The sequence below is a fragment of the Sinocyclocheilus anshuiensis genome, unplaced genomic scaffold (genome assembly GCF_001515605.1).
Source record: "Sinocyclocheilus anshuiensis isolate Anshui unplaced genomic scaffold, SAMN03320099.WGS_v1.1 scaffold1714, whole genome shotgun sequence".
Lineage (NCBI taxonomy): Eukaryota > Metazoa > Chordata > Actinopteri > Cypriniformes > Cyprinidae > Sinocyclocheilus > Sinocyclocheilus anshuiensis.
In genome coordinates, this window is record NW_015546107.1 from 54,524 (window position 1) to 73,019 (window position 18,496).

Below are 18,496 nucleotides of genomic sequence, written 5' to 3' on the forward strand. Positions count from 1 at the left end.
TGGCACACTAGTGTTCTCGTTAATGCATCTCTTAATGACAGAGACAGATCTAGATTCAGTGGTAGCAGAGATCAATATTTCAAAGAAAATACAGAAGTGATCAGATAGTCCTACGTCCTTAATAACAGTGGAAGAAATGTTTAGACCCCTACTGATGAGTAAATCTAGAGTATGTCCACGATTGTGTGTGGGTCCATTCACATGCTGAATCGTTAAAAAAAAAAAAGTTTAAAATAGTTATAATTTCTTTTGTAGTTTTGACTTCTGCATTATCTATGTGAATATTAAAATCCCCTGCAATAGCAAAACAGTCACACTCTTGAGGAAATCATTGATAACTTTTCTGTGAACTCTTCAACAATGGCTGGAGAGTATTTTGGAGGCCTGTAGATAATGATAAACAGAATGCGTGGAGCACTTTTCAGCACAATCCCTAGATATTCAAAAGACAAGTACTGACCAAATGACACTTGCTTGCATTGATAGACATCTTTAAATAGAGCAGCTACACCTCCACCTCTCCTAACAGTCCTGCAAACACTCATGAAAGTAAAGTTAGGAGGGGCTGTTTCATTGAGGACCGTTGCACTGCAGCTGTCTTCTAGCCATGTTTCGTTTAGAAACATAAAATCCAGGTTGTTTGTGGTTATTAAGTCATTGATAAGAAATTATTAATTTTTTAGTGAGCGAATGTTTAAAAATGCTAACTTGATGGCATTGCATTTTGTCTCAACAGCAATATTAGTTTGATGCATAACAGGCCGCAGATTAGATGAGTCAGCCGTACAGCTTGAGAAGGCCTTAGACTTTCTATCACGTGATAAAACAGAAATAGAGAACGCTACAGGCACACTGGGTTCCCGCTTGTTCTGTAAACAATTGTGAATGTTGCTGCTATCATAGAGGGGACCCGACACATATCACTGAGAGCTGCTATCAGTTGTTTTTGGTTCACCTACAGCAGATGGACGGTTTGGGCCCTGGTGTTGTGACAGCGGCCGTAGAGCTCTCACAGGAGCGGGGCCCACAGGCTTTGGTGGTTGGGGGGCCCGCCGTTTTTTTGTTGATATCTGGGGGCTTGCAGCGAATGAGTGGGAGAGTTTGGTCCCAGCATACACCAGTTCCTCCATTTTCTGTGGGAAGCTTAGAAGTGGAGATGCTGGAGACAGGGATACCGTGTCTGGTGAGCGGGGCTGTGGCTCTGGTGTTTCCGGTGGCTGAAATATGTTGTCCTGGCTTCCCTGGCTATTTTCCAGAAAGTTGTCCTTGAGTGCCGAATCTTGGAGCTGTTCTGATACGTCACAGTCTGTCTGTGATGAGCTCTGTGGGTAGGGCTCAGCCGGGATGTTGTCCATGAGCAGTGCTTGTTATGGCTGCGTGGTGTTATCAGTGTCTTTGTGGGATGTGTCAACCACATGACGACTCGGACCAGGTGTGTGTGTGCTATTCAGGCTGAGTGGATTGGCACACTCTGCTGAAGGATGACGGAGGGAGAAGTAGATATTGTCCTTAAGTACTCTTGCACCAAGTTTGTTTGGGTGGAGGCCATCCGGTTTAAACAGTTGTCTATGGCCCCAGAAATGTGATTGAATTTGTCTATGAAATTCACTCCTTTTATATTGCAAGATCTTTGTAGCCATGTGTTTAGCCCAAGCAACTGTGAAAACATTAGTTCCCCTTGCTGGGAGTGGTCCACTAAGGAACGACTGAACTTGAAGTCTTCAAGTGTTTCAAAGAGTTCACTAAAGTTCTTCTTAAGGAGTTCTGACTGCTCTTTCCGAATATCATTCTTCCCCACATGGATGATGATATGATTTGCAGTCTTGTGCTTCATCAGAATGTTCCGGAGTTCCCTGTTCACATCAGAGACGGTTGCTTGATGAAAGCAGCATGTTGTTGTAGTCCTGCTACTGATGTTTCTGATAATAGAGTCACCCACTATCAGAGTCCTGGGCTCGGCTGTGCTCTGAGCTGTATGCCGCTGTCTGCTCGACCTTGAGCGCCTGTTTGTAGCGATGTTAGCTGCTGGCTGATCCGATCCATGTTTAATCACATTTGGGGATTCCTCACCCGCATTCATTAATGCTTCAAATCTGTTCTCAAGATGTATAGGGGGTGGTAGAATACCAGTATTCATAAGCCTTGTCATAGCCGAATCTGGTGTAGAGGATGCTATCGCAGCAATATGAGATACTCGTGACAACCTGATGTCTCGTGTGCCTTTGGGTCTCGCTCCCTGTTTGTGCCATCAATTTGTGTGACAATCAGTTTCAGTTTGTTCCTCTACACTTGGTATAAACTGTTGAGATTCACTAGATTCATGGGACTCACCGGCTGTATGCTGAGGGGGTCCATGATGACGGTCTGCTGAGTGTTCTGCCTGTTTTGGAAGTCCAGCAAGTAACTTTGTTTCAAGAACCACACTCCTATACAGAAATAGGGAGCAAATCGCAGAGCAGTAAGCAAGAATGTCCGAACTGTAGCAAAGCTACATCTGTTCCCACGCAAGCGGTTTCTGTTCCCACGTCCAGCCCAAGGGGGGCTCCTGTTCATGAGTTCAGCACTGAAAGCCCTGAAAGCAGCACTCCTGCCGCCTCCTCCTCCGCTGTCATCTGGCAGCCCCTCTGCTCACCCTCAGCCCACCATCAGCACGGTGCGAGCTCCGTGGGACTGCCATCCTCCATCGTCGCCGGGGCTGGAGCATACCTTGACTCCGCCTCCAGCCTCTAAGCCCCGGACTCCGCCTCGGCCCGTGGACCCATCAGCTCCACCATGGCTCCTAGCTCCGTCCTCTCCGCCATGGCCCATCAGTGCACTGTCTCCACCGGGCTCCCTCGTCCCTCCGGCTCTGCCTTGGTCTGGCGTCGACCATCCTGCGCCTCGGGACTCCACTCCTCCGGCTGCGCCTCGTCCCTTCGTCTCTCCGGCTCCGTCAGGCTTCTTCATCCCTTCGGCTCCTCCCCAGTCCTCTGTCGCTCCAGCTCCACAGCGGCCTTTTGGATCCACGCGTCCGCGTCAGTCGCCAGCGCCATCTGCTCCGCCTTGGCCCTCCGGATCCTCCCCGTCGCCCTGGCTCATCGGCCCTCCGGATCCTCCCCGTCACCGTCTCATCGGCCCTCCGTCTCGGGCTCCTCCGCCACCTGCTCCGCCGCCGTTGGTCTGCCCCATGGAGTCGTCAGCCTTTCCTCCTCCATGGCTCCTCCTTCCGTTGGCTCCTCCGTGGGCCACCTTTATGGCTGTGGCCTGGGTCCAGCTTGGCTGCTCCTGCTCCAAGCCCCTCCTGTTTCCTCCCTGGCTCCTTCCTCCTTCATCACCACCCTGGACTCTGTCAGCCCGCTCCCCCCTCCCCGGTGGAATTGTTATGGTGCGGGACGCGCTTTCTGGGAAGGAGGAGCAATGTCACGCCCCTGGACTGGTTTTCAGGTTTTCTCAGCTCGTTACCTGTATGAAAGACACCTGGGAGCCAGAAATCTTGCTGATTGATAGGGGATCAAATACTTATAAATTGATTTGCATTTTAATGAACGAAATAACTTTTTTGAAACTGTTTCTTCTGGATTTTTTTGTTGTTATTCTGTCACTCACTGTTAAAATTAACCTACCATTAAAATTATAGACTGATCTTTTTTTTTTTTTTGTCAGTGCCTGTTTCCTCCCTGGCTCCTTCCTCCTTCATCACCACCCTGGACTCTGTCAGCCCGCTCCCCCCTCCCCGGTGGAATTGTTATGGTGCGGGACGCGCTTTCTGGGAAGGAGGAGCAATGTCACGCCCCTGGACTGGTTTTCAGGTTTTCTCAGCTCGTTACCTGTATGAAAGACACCTGGGAGCCAGAAATCTTGCTGATTGATAGGGGATCAAATACTTATAAATTGATTTGCATTTTAATGAACGAAATAACTTTTTTGAAACTGTTTCTTCTGGATTTTTTTGTTGTTATTCTGTCACTCACTGTTAAAATTAACCTACCATTAAAATTATAGACTGATCTTTTTTTTTTTTTTTTCAGTGGGCAAACATACAACATCAGCAGGGGATCAAATAACTTTTCCCCTCACTGTATGTGCTTTTTAACGTTTCCTTTACTAGTAAAAATCTTTCCACAGTGTTTGCAGGTGAAAGGTTTATCTTCAGTGTGAATTCTCATCTTTTAAGGTAGGGTATTGGTCAAACTACTTTTCGATCATTACCTTCAGCAAGCATGAAAACAAAGCCAAAACAAATCCTGGCAAGGACGCGTCCTGGGAAAATGGCACGTATGGTCACCCTATTTTAAGGGTTTAATTTTGAGTAAACATTTTTCCACAGTGTTGGCAGGAGAAACATATAGTTCCTGTCTTCTGAGCTCTTTTTCATGTAGAAGTCTTTTTAGTCTGCGAACAGCTAAACTATTTGCTTCCGTTATGAAATCAGGATTTTCTCAACCAGGTACTTGTCTTCATTTTCATTCAGTTCTTGACTCTCCTCTATCAGCACCTTCAGGTCTAAGGTGAATAAAAACGATGCTTTGAATTTACGTGGTCAATGAATGACATCACTTCGGGAGCTGACTAACAAAATAGCTACAAAAGTAAAAGCGGAGAACTTTGTATCCAAAGTTAAGAAGCAAACACACTAGAACATTTTTTAATGGTTAAAATAAAGGATCTCAGGTGTATTTTCTAAATTTGGCCGATGATTGGGATTACTGCTCTTACATAACATTTATAATTTCAGTTTAAACTAACTAAACTTTTTTCTGCTTAGTAGTGATCGTGTCTTTGTGCTCCACTTGATTTGTGTAAATATGTCATATTTAAGGTAACAATGCAATACATAAAAGAAATTTACTATGCTCATCAAGCCTGCATTTATTTGATCAAAACAAAAAAAAAACAATAATATTCAGAAAGGATGTTAATTAGGTAAAAAGTGATAGTGAAGACTTATATTGTTATAAAAGATTTTTATTTTTATATATCTTTTTAATAATTAAAAAATCCAGAAAAAAAATACACATTAAGCATTGTTTCTAGCATTGATAATAAATCAGCATATTAGAATGATTTATGTAGGATCATGTGACACTGAGTAATAAAAAAACGTTCATAAATGTTATACAAAGCATTACAATGTTACATTCAGTAATAAAACATTAATTTAAGAGTTCTCGTTAGAAGCATAAAATTGCCTGAACAGTTTGGAACACTTCAAAAGCTCAAAACACAAACCTTTCTTCAGCCAAATCACAAAAGAGCAAGAGCCAGGCACAGCCTTATGATGTCATATCTCCCCTCCAAAATAAAAGTCCCATTCTCACACTAAAATCAGACATATTCAAATACAAATAATAAAACATATCAACAATGTTCAGAGTTAAATTCTTGCTGAAATACATATTTAAATTTTTGTTGTTGAATGAAAATAATCGATGAGATTCTGTAAATTGTAAAAAAAAAAGATTTATCAATCTTTAATTCAACAAACATTTGTCCATATAATTCAACTTTTTTTATAGGGCCACAAACTCAAAAAAAAAAGAAAATCAGCAAAATAGTGGGGGCAAAGAATAATTAGTAGGCAGGACACCAAATAGACCAATGATAGAAGAGGGTTGAGTATTAAACGAGGAAATAGCTGAAAGAGAATTGAAAACAGACAACCAAAATGAGGAGAGGGCAGGGCAGGAGCAAAACATGTGTATTATCTTCAGTATCATCTTCTGGTGCTGCCGTGAGTGACATTTATTATCATTTATCCTATGGATAAGGATTTTTTAAATGTTTTTGATTATCATTTATCCTATGGATATGGATTCTCACACACCAAAACTCATTTATTTGAGAAATCAACTGCTTGCACTGAAAACAAAGTCCCATGCCTGTGTGATTCCCCATTTACCTGATGAGGTGAGGAAGCAATACCGTGGCTGCAGAGCTGGCGCTAAGCTAAAGGCTAAGCGGCTAAGGAAGAAGTGGCGATACTAGCCTACAGTACCTTCTGTGATCAAGGGGAATGTGGACTCACTGCCGAACAAGATCGACGAAATGGCTGCACTGGTGAAAAGTGTCAAGATCGACAGAGAGTGCCGTTTGTTGTGCTTCTGTGAAACGTGGCTCACGACTAGCATCCTGGATGCTAACGTGGAGCTACCCAGCTTCAGCACGGTCAGGGCAGATAGAGACACTAAAGCTTGCAGGAAGCGGAGAGGAGGAGGACTCGCTATATATGTGAACACAAGGTGGTGTAATCATGGGAATGTGAGCATCAAAATATCCAGCTGCTACAGAGACATTAAACGTCTGGCCGTAAGTTTGCACCCCTATTACTTGATGTTACGACCCAAAACCAACTTCAGCTCGTTAAATCTAATCAGAGAGGCAAGGACCGAACATATAAGAAAATCACAGATGACTGAATGAAGCTGTGATGACTATTTATGCCATAAGAATGAATCCAAATGCAAAACGAACAAACAGACAAAATGTTATCCACAAATATACTATAATGAACAAAAGATTAACACAAATAATAACAGTTAACAGATAATGCTGCTAGGAAAAGAGAAAACCTTGACTACACCTAACCACCTAGAGAGATCTTACCTAGCTCCCGGGGAAAATAAAGTAGGCGAGTCTTGTGGGCCACTGCTTACCTCGCTAGATCTAACTAAATAACAAAACGTGAACTAAGAAAAATTAATCCACAACCTGCTACTGAAAAGACAAGCAAATATATATAAAATAGATGTCGAAAATTAATTAGTTAAAAAGTCAAAAGAACAAAAAAAAAAACAATTAAAAATCAAAAAACAGGATCACTCCTGCGAGGAGAGGAGATGAGCAATCTCGCCATTAAGGCGAGAGACCCAAACAAAGAGCGAGAGACGCCATCAAATTTTATATAGTATAAATCCCAGATGACGTCATTCCACTTTTGAGGATCAGGGAAATCCCTCCTCCCGATTCCACCTACAGGCTGAAATAAATAAATCACTCACGGGGAAATTTCTCTACCTGCATACCCACGTTACACTTGCCCAGAGAGTTCAGACACGCCATTGTTGTCATTGTTTACATCCGTCCACACGCCGATGTGGAGGTAGCATGTGACGTCATCTATTCTGATGTTGCAAAGTTACAAACACAGCACCCCAAAGCGCTTGTGTTAATCTCCGGGGACTTTAATCATATGGATACAACATTTCCTGCTTTCTATCAGTATGTGGACTGTAACACCAGGGGAAATAGGACTATTGATTTACTGCCACCCTGCACTGGGGAAAGCAGACCACAAACTTGGTTCAGCCTCTCTACAAACCAAGACTGAGGCACACTGAGAACATAGAGGAGGTTGTTGACTGCACTACTGACTTCATCAACTTCTGTATGGACACTGTTGTTCCAGTAAGAACTGTACGCTGCTATGCAAACAATAAGCCCTGGATTATGAGTTACATCAAGAGTCTTCTGAACCAGAAGAAGAAGGCCTTTAAGGACGGTTATCAGCAGGAGCTTAAGCGCGTGCAGAGGGAACTCAGAGTCCAGCTCAGGAAGGCAAAGGAGCAGTACAAGAGGAAGCTGGAGCAGAAGTTGCAAAACAACCACATGAAGGAGGTGTGGGATGGGATGAAGATGATGACCGGATGCAGCTCAAAGCAGAGGGACACCATTGAAGGAGATGTGGGGAGAGGGAACCAGATGAACAATTTCTTTAACAGGTTTGACCACCCTAACTCTTTAATTAAGCTCGGGGCGTTTTTTGGTATTTTCGCCTAAATTTAACATACTCAAATTCAAATGGTTACCCTGCACACATACAATGGAGGAAATGAACGTCATTTTGGACCCGTATCCGGGTCCGCAGAGTTTAACTGGTTTCACCTCAGAACACTGCACCCCTATACCCTCCTTTGTCTCTCTTCGTCCCCCCTGGAGGAAACTTCAGCACAGAAGAGAATGTTACCCTACCCATGATCACAGCAGCCCAGGTGTGCGGAGAGCTGAGGAGGCTTCGTCCAAGCAAAACAGCTGGTTTAGATGGAGTACCTCGACTACTGAAGGCCTGTGCATTTGAGCTGGGTGATCTTCTACAGCACATCTTCAACCTAAGCCTAGAACAGGACAGGGTCCCTCGGCTGTGGAAAACATTGTGCATCATCACAGTCCCAAAGAAACCATGCCCTGGAGAGCAGAATGACTTCAAACCAGTCTCCCTGAGCTGCCCTGACAGGCAGTCCTCAGTGCGTGCAACTGGGGGAATGCAGGTCTGACACTGTGGTCAGCAGTGTGGGAGCGCTGCAAGGGACTGTGCTCTGCCCGGTCCTGTGCTCTGCCCGGTCCTGTTCACCCTATACACGTCGGACTTCCAATATCGGAGTCCTTTCACATGCAAAAGTTGATGGATGGCACTGCGATAGTGGGCTGAATAAGGAATGGACAGGAGAAGGAGTACAGGAAACTGATCCAGGACTTTGTTGCATGATGTGACTTCACTCATCTGCACCTCAACACCACCAAGACCAGGGAGATGGTTGTGGACTTCAGAAGGCTCAGGCCTCAACCGGAGCCTGTGATTATTAACAGCAATTGTGTGGAGTTTCTAAAGACTTACAAATACCTGGAAGTGCAGTTGGATGAGAAAGTGGACTGGACTGCTAAGTCGGATGCTCTGTGTAAGAGAGGACAGAGCCGCTTGTACTTCCTCAGAAGGCATCTGCAAAAAATTGCTGCAGATGTTCTATCAAACTGTTGTCGCGAGTGCCCTCTTCTATGCAGTGGTGTGCTGGGGAGGCGTGAAAGTCAATGCTGGCATTCCTCACTGTTCTGGACCATACTACACATTATTCACTATGTACCCTTCACTCTTTGTGTTTTGCACATGACTTCTTTATAAACAATTTACACAGGACTTTTAAAATTTGAATGTATTACCTTTAAATAGTTTAGTATTTATTGCATGCCTTTATTATTATATATCTCATTGTGCCTAAGTTTGTGGATACTGTTGGAATTTGTGAATGAATTTCCCACTGGGATGAATAAAGTATCTATCTATCTGTCTATCCATCTATCTATCTACAGTAATGCTTGAAAGTTTGTGAACCCTTTAGAATTTTCTACATTTCTGCATAAAAATGACCCAAAATATAATCAGATTTTCGCACAAGTCCTGAAAGTAGACAAAGAGAACACAATTCAAACAAATGAGACAAAAATATATATATTTTCTTGTCATTTATTTATTCGGGAAAATGATCCAATATTACATATCTGTGAGCGGCAAAAGTATAGCCGCGTTTCCACCTAAATTACCCGGAACAATTATACCAGGAACTTTTTTCCCCCCAGACCGGTCAAGTATGCAAATTTCGGATCCTCGGTAGTTTGGACTTCGCGAGTTCGACTCAGGAGTGTGAACTCCCGCGGACGGGACGACGCAAAGAGAAAGTGGGTCATGCAGCAAGACAACGACCTCAAGCACACAAGTCGTTCTACCAAAGAATGGTTAACCCCTTAGCTGTCACCCCCATTTTCAGCATGGAGACACAAATGACATACCCAAAATAAAAAGGTTGCTGCTCATGAGTCTTTTTGACTAGATACATAATCAGCATATGTTCACAAAGCTGACACTTCAAAGTTTACTGTTCAAGAATCAGAATTACTCCGACTGTTATGATAATAAAGATATATAACCTCAAAGATGAAAACGAAAATAAAAATATTAAAAACATTTTTTAAATGTATAAAAAAATATGTTGCTGTAGGATATGATTTTAGAAACACAATGAAGCTAAAGTCACAAGTCTACTAATGCATTACAAGGTTTACCAAGCCACATCACTTCAATCTCAGTATACATTTACCGGCCTATTATCAAAAGTATTTCTAAACAAATACAACAAAACATTTTCTTACGACCGTACATGAATTATTATGACAAAATACATCATGAAGAAGAGCTGCACCTGTTCTGCAGCTGCATTAGAGCTAACATTAGCATCAAGCTACATTAGACAATTTATGAGATTATTAGAATACTTTTACTCAAAACTCACTTTAAACCACCATCGAGTGTTTGTAATAACTTCCTTTTGCGATCTCATGTGGAATTTGGTCATTTACTGTTGTAAAAATATGCTATTTATAGCCTTTTAAATCGCTGCACAAATTAGCATTTCAGATATACACATTCATTATTGTTATGAAAATACCCCAAATCTCAAGAAAATCACATACAAACCATATACTATCGTAATCGTGTGTTTATTATTTGGATATTTCATGGGTATTATCTAGGCAGAGGCTATCTGCTGGATTCTCTCCAATAATTACGCAATCCCTTACCCCATCCACTTTTTAGACTATTTTTGATTATCTCGCCTCCCGGCTCCATCCCAGCCACGCATCTAGAATTATATAGAGTTATATCGAGTTATCCTCTAGTCGCTGCAGCGGTGGCCCTGTGGGGGAAAGAATGGTCCACCACCTGCATCGTAGCACATTGCGATAACGAAGCGGCCGTGCATTGCATCAATAAAGGCCGGTCCCATTGCCCTGCATTAATGCCTTTTCTACGATGTCTCATTTGTACTTCAGCCTGGCACTCCATGCTCACCATCACCTCATTCATCTCCCATCTCAACGCCAACGAATAACTCCAAGCCTGCTCCATAAAAGGCTACCTAATAATTTAATTTTTCCACAAGCTCATATTTGGCTCACCTTCCCCAGAAATAGCCAGCTCACAGACATCCATGCTCATCAAAGGCATCCAAAGAGCCCAACCCACCCGCCCAGATGCTAGACAGCCAATAAGTCTAGATATCTTAACCAAATGCATTTCCACCCTCCGCAGAGGCTACCACTCCATTCACAACGCCCACACGCTCGACGCCATTTTCATATTGGCCTTCTTTGGTTTCCTCAGATGCTCGGAACTCACCATCACGTCCAGCTTCAATCCAAAAATCCACCCAACCTTATCAGACCTATCAGTGCTAGATACCAAATCGATCTCTTATTCATTAAGCAAGCAAGACAGACAAACTGAAAAGAGGCCACTTCATTATATCTTCAATCTCCAGGCACTAATCCAACCATACAAACCCTCCTAGCCTACCTGCATTACAGAAGCCCGCAGGCTAAACTCCTGTCTGACCCGCTTTTGTCGATGACTTTAATCACCCCGCCACACGTTCTGGTTCCAAAAACACCTCAAGTCCATTCTACTGCTATCCGGCATCCCAGCAGATCATTACTCCAGCCACTTCTTCCGCATAGGCGCAGCTACCACAGTTGCCCAAAAAGGCCTCTCCCAGCCTCATATCCAGGCACTCAGCGGCTGGACGTCAGAGGCCTTTAAGACCTACATTCGGTCAGACTGCTTCCATATCAAAGAAGCTCACCGAACCCTCATCAGCTGAGTCCTTTAACATTAGCTCATTTCCACAGGAGCAGTGCCCGCTTCCGCAGAAGCCACATTCTCTCTTCAGATGCCAAAGCGGTACCCAGGAGCCAAAGTTTCTTTTCAGATATCACAGAAGTGCCCGCTCCCGCAGGAGCCTATATCTTTACTTCCCACTGCCGCAGCAGTGCCTGCTTCCGCAAAAGCCACTTTCTCTCTTTAGATGCCACAGAGGTACCCAGGAACCAGAGTTTACCGCAGGAGCCTGTATCTCTACTTCCCACTGCCGCAGCAGTGCCCGCTCCCAAAGGAGCTTGTATCTCTTCCAACTGCTGCAGCAGTGCTCGCTTCCGCAGAAGCCACATTCTCTTTTCAGATACCACCACAATGATTCTACTCCAAGCGACGTCCAGCACCCCACCAACCTTAAGTTCTGCAAGTTTTGGGGGTTATCAATGCCCCACTCTGGCTATGGTCCCGTGCTAATTGCATCTTTTGGGGGGAGAGCTCTGGGTCCGGGCTAAATGCCGAACTCAGACCCCTCTCCCCGGACAGGGGGAGTACCCCGGGTTCGGGAGGAATTACCGAGCTCAGAGCCCTCTCCCCGGACAGCACGCCAAATATGCATAACCTTTACTCTGTTTATTATATGTAAGTGTGAACTCTTGAAATTATGTTTTATTAACAAAGTTCGGGAGGAGCACGTTCAGATAATTAACCCGGCCAATTCATCATCAGCAATTACACCATCGTACTGGATTCGGGTGACTGCAGTGACCATCTGATCTGGATACAGACTGGATCTGGTCGCTACAGTGACCTTGGAGTAAGAAAGAAACAGACTAAAATTAGCGTAAATGCCATTCTTCTAACGATGTAGCAAGTACATCGGGCGTTATGGGAAGTGTTCCCGGTTCCGGTTGTCCTAATTAATGCAGCCTAACAATCCTTTAACGGATTTGAATATTAAAGTGCCAAACATCAGAAACTGAATATTGTTCCATAAAAAGATGTATGATTTTAGAAGGTTTAGACTGAACAAAGGGCCTGGTTGATTACCGGTCTAATACAGAATTTAGACAGCAGTTAAAATAGCCCCCTAATATCAGCTGTCTAGCATCTAAGTCTGAGAGTGAGAATACAAATCTCAGAAAAAAGGCATCATTGTCTTAATTAGGGCCATATACAGTACATTACCCAAAATTAAACAAGTACCACATAGCTGACCAGTGACAATAACAAAACTTCCATTAGGGTCCGAGATTACATCTCCGCCAGAAAAAGGCACAGATCTATGAATAAGAATAGCAACACCTCTGGAATTACTGGGAAAATATTAATTATACAGCTTACCCTCCCATCCGGTTCGAATTTTAAGATGCAGCCCTTCCAGGTATTTATATACACATTTTAACTTCTCACCAACAAGCGCCGCATAATTCACAACACGTATGTATGCACATGAATTTGTTCTTAACCTTATTCTTGTATTGATGAATAGGATGTATTCTAAATGAGCCGCCACGTGCACAAGATTAGTAATTTGCATAAAACACGCCCAAACCAGCTCCATATAAGGGCTTTCCACAACAGAGCGCTTGTCTCGAGAAACAAGTATGTCACAACAGAAAAGACCAAAAAGAAAAACTTCACTGATAATGAACGGGAAGTTTTGCTGTCAGAGGTGGAAACCTGAAAACGTGTGCTGTTCAAAAGTGTGTCCACAGGCATAACAGGTAACGAAGAAGCATGGGATGCAGTAAAGCAGGTCGTTAATAGTTTCACCAGAAATTTGTACAGTTGCAGAAGTAAAAAAAAAAAAAAAGTGGTTTGATATGAAGCTTGATGCAAAAAGAAGAATTTCACTTCAAAAAAGGAAAAAAGACACGGGTGGAGGGCAGGGGCCACCTGATCTAACTGACTTTGATGAAAGGATGGCTGGCTACAATAATAGGACAATCAAGCTTGAGAGGTCTTGCAGAAAGGAGTGAGGGGGAGAGTGACCTAATTAATACAGGAGCAAATACAACACGGTAAGTTTCATGAACCAAAAAAAACTATTTAGTCTAAGTAATGTATGTTTAAGTATTTTGCATCACAACAGCATCAAAATTCCACCGGCTTTTGCACACAGCAGATGGGAATGAAGAAGCTGAGGTCCAGCCGTCTACTTAGCAAGCACGAGTCCTGACCAACAAGGTGCTTGCTAGTCAAGATGCCCATTATTATTGCCATAAAAGATGTGGCAGCTGGTCTACGGGTTGCTAGCATTGCTTAGCAGTCAAATAAATACATCTGTTTGTGAATAAATATTTACGTCAACGTCAACTCTTACATGTTGATGTTGTATCACACTATAGACATTGTATCAGTTGAAGGCGTGCTTGGAGCGCTGCTTGGGCAGCAGGAGCGTTCATCTGCATCTCGTCACACACAGGTTCAGGCTGGGCTTGGGGTTCACCCTGTGCCATTGTGATGTTGTGCATGCTAAATGCTAAAACAATTTGACAGACTTTCTCCAGCTTGTATAAGAGCATTCCACCAGCTGCATCCAAGCACATCCAATGTGATTTGAGTAACCCGATTGTGCGCTCTATCACTGAGCATGCACAGTCATGTTTCTGGTTCCTGAGGGGTCATGAGCCGCGTTTTTAGACCATAACCCCGGTCACCTACAATAACCATTATGATAATTAACATGTAAATTAATTAACTGTATAAAATATTCTGGGCGTGTACGTCTACTCACCAAGAAGCCATCCTTCTCTGCCAGCTCCAGCTTCCAAGCGCTGTCCTAAATAATTGTTCTGTAAAATGACAGAATCGTGAGTTCCTTCATGCCAGCGTGCAACAACGTTTAGTATGCTGCAACTCGCATCGCAGACTATTTGAACGTTGATGGAGTGATACATTTTTCTATTCACATAGTTTATTGCATTTGCAGATGGTGCTTTGATACGCACGTGGCATGGGTATAGTCTATTGCACCAGTGGTATTAGGTATGCCACTCATCTCGTAGAACCCCCTAACTACCATCTGGTGTGTCAAGTAATAAGGAAATTTTACATGTGTAGTCATAAGCCCTATAATAGCTTTTACCACCTTGTGAATGGCACGGCCCTGCTCGGTCCCCTAGTTCCCTTTGGAATGTTCCTGTGGCAAGGAATCCAATGGCAGCTAGAACTTGGAGATGAGTTGCTATAGTCAAGTCAAGTCTGCTTTATTGTCAATTCTTCCACATGTACAGCACATACACACAGAGAATTGAAATTGCGTTACTCTCAGACCCTTGGTGCATACAGATAACACTAACAGTAGAACATAAATACAGATAGATACAGATTAAATATAAAATACAACTAAAAATGTAATGCGCAGCGCAGTAATGCGCAGCGCAGCGCTGACCTCATACGTCATCCCCCCGGAACTGCTTCTGTGTACAACTGCTGGCGCAAGCTAGATTAAAGTGATTATTACGTTTTGAATATGGATATTTTTCTTACAAAAATGCATCGATTCGCTACAGGAGGCCTTTGTTCCCCCCCCCCCGGAGCCGTGTGAGACACTTTTTTTTGTGGAAGGGTGCTTTTTATTTCAGGTCTTTTGAACCGAAGCACTGCAACACCCGCTGAGTACAACGATAGAGCTTGAAAGATCAAAGACAATTTTTAATAGAACTCCGACTGGATTCGTCTGAAAGAAGAAAGTCATACACACCTAGGATGCATCGGGGGTGAGTAAAACGCAGCCTAATTTTCATTTTGAGGTGAACTAACCCTTTAAGATGTTGTAACTGGAGAGGCTTTAAGGGTAGAACATACAAAGTTTATGGGAGAGCTCCGTGCAGCTGTCTGCTCCTTGCGTGCCATAAACGGAACCTCCTCAACACTTATATTTTTTACTTGATGCATTTTTTTTCAATTTTCATTTTTTTATCAATTTTTAATTGAATAAACATTTATCCATTTAATTAAATCTTTTTTATAGGGCCACAAAAAAAAAATGCAACAGTCAATAGGTAACATTTTACATTGTTATTAATTGGCAAAGGTAAATTGAGATTGTGTGTGTGTCCTCCCTGAATTATTTTCCTTATAGTAGATGAGTGTAGTGAAAACTGAGTATTATTTTTTTTCTCAGTGAAGACTCTTAATTGCAGGGCTATAGCTTGGGATTGTGAGCCCCAGAAAAAAACATTGATGTTTCACCGCCCTCAACTATTACCATATATGGCATAAGACATGGGCAACGTCCACATCTGATGCCATGTAACCTAATAGGGATTTCTTAAACAAAACACACTAATAAATAAATGAAAATAATAGTTTTTATTGGACATAAAAAGAGGACCACAATGGAAATAAGTATATGACTTTTTTTGTGTATTTTATAATCTGTATGAATTGTGTGGAGCATTCTTGTACATTTTTATAAAACTTATCTAAAAAGCAAACAAACAAAACCAAACATAAAGAAATTAATAATTTATACATTATTATTAAGAAATTATGCATTTATATATATGGGGGGGACACAGGTTGTGGCACAGGGATTAACTAGTAAACTTAAAAATGGCACCTCATGACATAAAGGTTGCTGACCCCTGGTTTAGGCTGACACTTTTTCCACACTTCTTGGGTGAACTCAAGTGACAGTTAAGGGATTTGTTTTGTTTGAAACTCTTTCCACACTGATCACATGTGAACGACTTCTCTCCGGTGTGAACTCTCATGTGATACCTGAGGTTTATTTTTGTTGTGAAGTTCCTTCCACACTGTTTGCAGGTGAAAGGCTTCTCTCCAGTGTGACTTCTAACGTGGAATTTAAGATGACATTTTTGAGAGAAGCTCTTTCCACATTGTTGGCAGGTGTAAGGCTTCTCTCCAGTGTGAATTCTCATGTGAACTTTAAGGTGTACATTTTCAGTGAAGCTCTTTCCACACAGTTTGCAGGTGAACGGCTTCTCTCCAGTGTGAATTCTCATGTGGCCTTTAAGATGTTCTGCTTGTGTGAAACTCTTCCCACACTGTTGGCAGGTGAAAGGCTTCTCTCCGGTATGAATTCTTGTGTGGATTCTTACATTTCTTTTGTCAATGAAGCTCTTTCCACAGAATTCGCAGGTAAAAGGCTTCTCTCCAGTGTGACTTCTCATGTGGACTTTAAGGTGTCCATTTTCAGCAAAGCTCTTTCCACACTGTTTGCATGTGAATGGCTTCTCTCCAGTATGAATTCTCATGTGAACTTTAAGATGTTGTTTTTGTGTGAAACTCTTTCCACACTGTTGGCAAGTGAAAGGCTTCTCTCCAGTGTGAACTCTCATGTGGCCTTTAAGGTGTCCTTTTTCGGTGAAGCTCTTTCCACACTGTTGGCAGGTGAAAGGCTTCTTTCCAGAGTGAATTTTTAAGTGCCTGTTAAGGTAGTCCATTTTTCTGAAGCTCTTTGAACACAGATTACATCTGAATGGCTTCTCTCCAGTGTGAGCTTTCATGTGCTTTGTAAGTTTTGTTTTACTGTTGAAACCTTTTCCAAACTGTTGGCAGGTGAAATAACTTCTAGTTCCAGTCTTTTGAGCAACGTTTTGTGAGGAAGTCTTTTCAGTCTGTGAGCAACTAAAATATTTTTCTCCATTTGTGAAATCATGTTTTCCATACTGATCTTTCTCTTCCATTTCATTTAGTTCTTGACTCTCCACTTTCAGTGCCATCATATCTAAAAAAAGACAAATACAAGTTAACCCCAGTTTAACGGCACCAAACAACAAACATCAAGGCATCAAAACAAAAAACATCTACACCAGATCATGTACCCACTGAGCTAATGAAAAAGGTGTTACCTGTAATATCAGAGCCTGTTCTCATTATGTTTAACCTTTTGCTTTCTTTAGGACACGTTACAAAATATTTTTTCATCATGTTTGTATTCTGTGTGTTCAGGAAACTGCTAAAGGTATTATGGAAATGGTTTGGAATGTTAGTAATACATTGGTAAAATGACAAAATTGTGTGTTTCTGTCCTAACAGGGAATAAGACATTAATAGTCTAATAAGTCTGAGGGTAATAAATGATCTCCTTGTTGCAGCAGATTCTGGGGCTTGTGGCATTTTGGTTTTGTTAGATCTCAGTGCTGCATATTCGATACCATTTGTCACACTATACTACTGGACAGATTACATAAGTGGATTGGTCTTTCTGGTGTAAAATGGTTTGAATCACATATTTTAGAACGCACTCAATTTGTCTATTCTGGTGCAAACAGATCTCAGACTGCTCCATTGCGGCAGGGTGTCCCTCAGGGGTCGGTATTGGGTCCTACTCTTTTTAGAATTTACATGTTGCTTCTTGGGCAGATTATTCAAAAGTATGGTGTGGGTTATCATTGCTATGCAGATGATACCCAGATTTACATTAGTACTCAACCTGATGTTACATCAGCACTTTCAACTTTATCTGCTTGTTTACTGGAAATACAGGCCTGGATGAAACAGAACTTCCTGCAGTTAAACTGTTAAAAAAACTGAAGTTCTATTGATTGGCACTTCAACTGCTGTAAATAGATGTAATAATTTTAAACTTACAGTGGATGAGTGCCAGATTCTCCCTTCTGTACAGGTGCGGAATTTGGGTGTGATTTTTGATGCACAGCTGACTTTTAACACTCATTTTAAGAATGTTACTAAAGTAGCTTTTTATCATCTTCAGAATATTGCCCGTATAAGGCTGTTTCTCTCTATGCCTGATGCAGAAAGGCTTATTCATGCCTTTATAACATCTAGGCTTGATTATTGTAATTCACTTGTTGCAGGTAACAAATTTGATTAGGAGGCTGCAATATGTGCAAAATTAAGCTGCTCGTGTTTTAACTTACACACCATCCCTCAGTCATATCACTCCTGTGCTTTCTCAACTACACTGGCTTCCAGTTCAATCACGTATTGATTTTAAAGTTCTTATCTTAACCTATAAAGCAGTACATGGGCTGGCCCCAGAGTATATTTGTAATTTGGTCACAGTGTCTACAACATCTAGGTCTCTCCACTCTGCTGGTTCTCTTACTCTGTACCAAACTCAAAACTATGGCTGGGAGGTCATTCTCTTGTATTGCTCCCAGG

The 18,496-nt window shown here is 42.3% G+C and overlaps 2 protein-coding genes and 1 pseudogene across 2 annotated transcripts in view; 1 reads left to right on the forward strand and 2 right to left on the reverse strand.

Annotated features, from left to right (window-relative positions):
• Window positions 1–18,496, reverse strand: part of LOC107700627 (gastrula zinc finger protein XlCGF57.1-like) — an 82,680-nt gene that overhangs the window by 34,274 nt on the left and 29,910 nt on the right. The gene's annotated exons all lie outside the window — the stretch shown is intronic.
• On the forward strand, window positions 8,507–11,405 carry LOC107700624 (uncharacterized; annotated as a pseudogene).
• Window positions 14,000–18,496, reverse strand: part of LOC107700625 (gastrula zinc finger protein XlCGF7.1-like) — a 34,334-nt gene continuing 29,837 nt past the window's right edge. The window contains exons 3-5 of the mRNA XM_016502356.1: window positions 16,584–17,096; window positions 16,377–16,499; window positions 14,000–14,058 (exon numbers count right to left, since the gene is read on the reverse strand). Of these exons, the coding sequence (XP_016357842.1) occupies window positions 14,000–14,058; window positions 16,377–16,499; window positions 16,584–17,096 (695 nt within the window). The remainder of the gene's footprint in view (window positions 14,059–16,376; window positions 16,500–16,583; window positions 17,097–18,496) is intronic.